The sequence below is a fragment of the Petaurus breviceps genome, unplaced genomic scaffold, assembly GCF_028583685.1.
Source record: "Petaurus breviceps papuanus isolate PSGF00001 unplaced genomic scaffold, PetGlider_PUasm1.0 99, whole genome shotgun sequence".
Lineage (NCBI taxonomy): Eukaryota > Metazoa > Chordata > Mammalia > Diprotodontia > Petauridae > Petaurus > Petaurus breviceps.
In genome coordinates, this window is record NW_027187465.1 from 26,582,649 (window position 1) to 26,587,436 (window position 4,788).

The 4,788-nt window shown below is 54.1% G+C and overlaps 1 protein-coding gene across 7 annotated transcripts in view; it reads right to left on the reverse strand.

The window, feature by feature from the left end:
• Positions 1-2,613: 2,613 nt before the first annotated feature.
• NCOR2 (nuclear receptor corepressor 2) overlaps positions 2,614-4,788 on the reverse strand; it is a 109,455-nt gene continuing 107,280 nt past the window's right edge. For 6 of the 7 annotated variants that reach the window (XM_069081564.1, XM_069081563.1, XM_069081567.1 and 3 more), the window contains one exon: positions 2,614-4,450. In XM_069081564.1, the coding sequence (XP_068937665.1) occupies positions 4,275-4,450 (176 nt within the window). In that variant the 3' untranslated portion in view covers positions 2,614-4,274. Of the gene's footprint in view, positions 4,533-4,788 lie in introns of all 7 variants that reach the window. The other variant, XM_069081566.1, reaches the window with a different exon arrangement.

The following is a 4,788-nucleotide window of genomic DNA, read 5'->3' on the forward strand; positions in this document are numbered from 1 at the left end:
AGTAGGGCTGGGCAATATGGCAACCAGGGCGCTGGAATTTTTTAGGGCAGAAATTTAACACAGGCATTCCTTCAAGCAGGGGGCAGTCACTAGAGTAACTCATCCCTTCTCCTGCTGGCTGAATTCATCTTAATTTCCTCCTGTATTCATTTCCCATCACGAATTACAAAGATGGTTTGGGGGTGCACACTTTCTGCTCCCAGCTGGGGCTCTGGCCCGGGGCAAGACCTCCGCTCCATGGGGGGGGGGGGGAGTGAGTGGCCTACCTCCAGTGGCTTAAATTGTCTTAACCAGAGAGCTGCTTGGGAAGACCAATGAGTCCCATATACACACGTGGCCAAGGTCTTAGGGCTAGAAAGGCCACACTCCAAAGACTTCTCTCTGGAAAAGGGGGCATCAGCTGGGGCACCACCTCCTCCCCAGGTCTTCCCAGATTCCTCACTGTGAGAATTCTCCCAAAGAATTCTGTGTGCATCTATCCATGAAGATGTGGTCTACCGACCCCTGCCCCCAGGAGAACAGGGCAGACTGTTATCTTTTTGTCTGCATGTCCAACCAAGTAGGTCTTTAACTGCTCAAGAAATGCTTTTGGACCAAAGAAACCAAAAAGCCAAACCCAACACCTTATTCCTGGGGCAGTTCAATTTTTTTGGTCATGGGACTGAGGTTGAACTCCACCCCCCTTGTTCTCTGGCCTCATCCCACTTCTGTCTTCTTTCTGGAGACTGTAGGTCTGGAAAGAGACCCTCAGTGAAGGCCTTACCTGTCTGTAAAGAGTTCCTAGGAGTCGTTTCCAAGCTCTGACCGGTCAGAGCTGTAAGAGGTCCCTGTGCTCAGCTCACACATGCTCCCAATTTTTACACCTAGACCAAGGACCATGGGCCCAGGGAAGCTTTTTCCTTCTTCCTCCACTCCTGGACCCTCTCCCCCTCCCCACTTCACAGGGCCTAGAAACACCCTATGGGGAAGGAGGGGCCCATAACTGAGCTGGGGATGTGGAAACAGCTTTCTCTCTCTTTTGTCACTTCAGGGATGCCCATTCCCTTCCTAGTACATATACTGTTATTTCATTGAGCCAGACTGAGGTTTGAAGCCACGCAATAAGGCGGAGGGACAAATACTTTGGCCCAAAGATCAGCCAGAAGGGCGCTTTGCCAAAATCCTTGTGGCATTGGTTCTGACGGAACAAAACCACCTCTTCCATGGTCTTCCCAGTTCTACTCAGCAAGGGAGAGACAGGTTTCATTCATTGTCTTTATATACCCAGGGCCTGGGAAACAGTAGGCATTTAATAAGCATTACTGACAGGTGATGTCAAGCGGGTAGTTTGGAGAATGAGACTCAAGCAGGGTGGCAGGGTGGGCACAGGTCATCTCTATGGCTATGAAGTGAGGAGGCAGGCAGGAGCTTGGGGACGAGACTGCCCCCCACTAAGTGGGGCAGCTCTCCAAGATCCCATAGACCAAGCTGGCCCCAAACTTGCATACTGCAACAGAGATGTCCTGGGAAGATGAGGGGCTCTGCTCCCTCGGCATTCCACCAAACTTCTTCCCAAGATGCAAAGTGTAAATGCTGGCACTTGTTGGAAAGGATGGGGTCAAGAGTAATGGGTTATTTGGGTCATGGAATTGGAAAGGACCTTAAGAGACCTGTGAGGGAAGCTGGATAGTGCAGTGGATAGGGTGCTGGGTGTGCAGTCAGGAAGATCTGAGTTCAAATCCAGCCTAGATGCTTATTCACTGTATGACACCCAAGCAGGTCACCCGAGCCAGTTTTTTCATTTGTAAAATGGGGATAAGTGCACCCACCAACTAGGGTTGTCAGTGAGGATCAAACGGCTATTTCTAAAGCACTCTGTAAATCTCCAAGTTCTGTATGACTGCTAGTGGTTATGACTATGTTCAAGTCCCTCCTCTAAAGATGGTGTAAGAGGGCCCAGGAGGCTGGGCGGGCTTAGCAGCAGAACCGGGCTTTGCTAGGGGCCCAGAGTGTTCCACCCACCCAGCAGCACTGCGGCCAGGCCTGGCATCTGCTTGCTACAGGCCTCCTCACCACCAGCAGCCAAGCGCACCCTCCACTCAGTCCAAATGCTTGGGGTGCTCCCCCAGGAGAACGTAAGGCCTTTGAAGACACAGACTTCTCTTGTTTTTACCTTTATCCTGTCAAGTTCCTAACCCAGAGCCTGGCCCCTGCTGGACAGAACTGAATTGAGAATATTTTCTGTGTGGGGTGTGGGGGGTGTATGCAACGGAAAAGGACATTTAAGAACATGACAAATCATGAAACACATCTGGACACTGGGGGGCAAAAAAACCCACGATCTTTTTGTGGCTTTGAGACAGAACCTGGAGAAATGTTGTTAAAAAACAAAACGTGCATCATGTGCTGACGTGCCTTTCTTCTCAGGTGGGTGCTCTATCCCCTTGTCGGTAGGCCAGGGAGCCCCCAGAGGCCTGGAAGCTTCTTTGGTTCTCTCCCTCGCTCTCTGGGGCTCGGGCAGAAGCCACCCAGTCTCCACGGCCGCCCTCTGTTGCCCCACCCCATTCCCCTCCTCATTTTTGTCCCCCCCACTTTTCATTTCCAGAGCAAAGTATTGGAGTCCTTTGACAAACGTTAACTGGCAGATATGATCCAACGTCTGATATATTATGGAATGAAAAAATGTAAAAAAAAAAATGTCATCACACACGGAAATACAACAGAACCAGTTCACGTGTCTTGTGAGTTTCGGGGAGACCCCTTCCCCTCCCCCCATCCCACCCCATCCGGGAGGCTCCCGGACACTGGGGAGCTCCGAGGCCAAGCAAACCTCTAACCAGAATACGGTCTGCTTGCTTTTTATTCATGAACAACACTGGTAACTGCGGGTGGTACCCTGCCTTGAAGTAAGCGCCTTCTGAATGAGGGGGGTGGGTGAGCGCCTTGCCCATGGAAATACCACTCAATGGGACGATGGGGTAAGCCTGCACACGCCTTTTTTTTTTCTTTTCTTTTTTTTTGCAGTAAAAGCAGAGACCGAAAGCAGCCTGTAATACTGTTTAGTCATTCCTCACGTAAAACATCTGAAATAATTCACTGAAGGTATCAAAAATATACCCTGTAGACCAATACATCATTTACAACTGCCTTTCCTTCCCACCGTTTCAGCAACGATGTCCGAAAATCAGTCCACTCTCTGAGAAGCAGCGGGGGTGGTGGCAGCGGCCCGCCCGCCACTTTCCTATCTCTGGGGTCAGTTGGTGTGGACAGACGGCTGGTCTGTCCTCCCCTGCTAGCCTGCTGCCCCCACACGGCCTGATAACTCACTTCCCAGGCCTGCATTTTGGCATTGGGTTTCCCGAGGCTGAGTTTTACTTAGCGAAGGCGATCTTCATTAGATCGGGGAGGGGGAGGGGAGAGCATGAAGGATGGCCGGGGCCCAGAGTCCACGGATGGGATCTCAAAGCGGCAGCGGTGGTGGGCTCTGGGAGAATCCAGGAGCTGTGGGTGAGCTGAGTCTGCTGACATGGACTGAACTTTGGTTCTGAATGCCACGAGGGAGCAGTGGAGCCGGTGCTTTGTCCGAGACTGGGGGGAAATTATCTTTGTGGGGGGAGGGGAGAAGGGGGAAGAGATGTAGCTGGTTTGCTGGCTGACACTGGGAAAGGGGGGAGGCAAGAAGAGGGAATGGCCATCCCACTTCAAGTGCTGGATCCTGCCACTCCACTGTGCCGGTGCAGCCTGTGGGCCTGTCCTGTCCGTGCATACCCTCCCTCCCGACCTACCCCGTAACATGCACTGCCCTCAGACAGAGGTCAAGCCTTCCCACTTCCCCTGCCCTCCCCAGTCCAAAGAGGAGGCAGAGCACCAGGTGGCATGGTTCCCCTGAGAAAGTCAATTCAGTTCCTGGGTTGGTGGCCTCCCAAGGGACCGGACAGAGACTGTGAGCATGAGCAGGGAGGGGGGGGGGGGGGGGGATTTCCTTCTCAGGGGGACTGTGTACGCGGTGCTGGGAGTGGTGGGCGCTACCACCCGCTGCCCTGCCGGCGCCTCTCTTACCAGCTGGGCTTTCTGCCCTCACGGCAATGGGGGTTTGTTAAGGCTTTGGGCCGGAGGACACAGGACTCCCAGACGGACTCTGGGTGCTCCTTCCTGTACCCTTGGGGGGACTGGGGGGGAAGGGAGGAAGGTGGTCGACCAGCTTCATTCTCAGTGTCCACCAAACCAGCTGGCTTTGGCCTGGGCTCTCCTGCCACGGCGATCCCTCCTCTCCCCATCCATCCCAGTCTCCCCCGTCACTCGCTGTCTGAGAGGGTCTCATACTGTGAACAGAGCAGGGGCTTGGGCTCCTCTTCCCAGGCGTGGTGCTGGCCACTGGAGCTGCCTTGTGGAATGGCTGTGGGGGTCGAGGGAGTGATGACGTTTGTCGGGAGCCTCATGATGAGAGGGTTGTAGGGGAACGGCGTGGAACCTGGAGGGGTGGGGGCAAGGCGGAGGGAACAGAGACGTACAGGCAGGTGAGGGTGGAAGAGGTCAGACAGGGGGGAGGGGGACTGACAGGGAAGGAAGGGAACACAGACAGACCCTCAGCGAGGACAGGCCTTCTTGCTTCCTGACCTCACCCTCCATTCTCACTTAGCCTGTTTGGGGCCAGCAAGACACAGGCATTCAGGCAGCCTTTTCCGGAGACCAAGAGAGAATCGCCAGAGAGCACTGCAGGCTTAGAAGGGGCCTCGAAGGAACGTCTGGGTCTCTCAGACTGAGCACTGCAGGCTTAGAAGGGGCCTCAGAGGGACGTCTGGGTCTCTC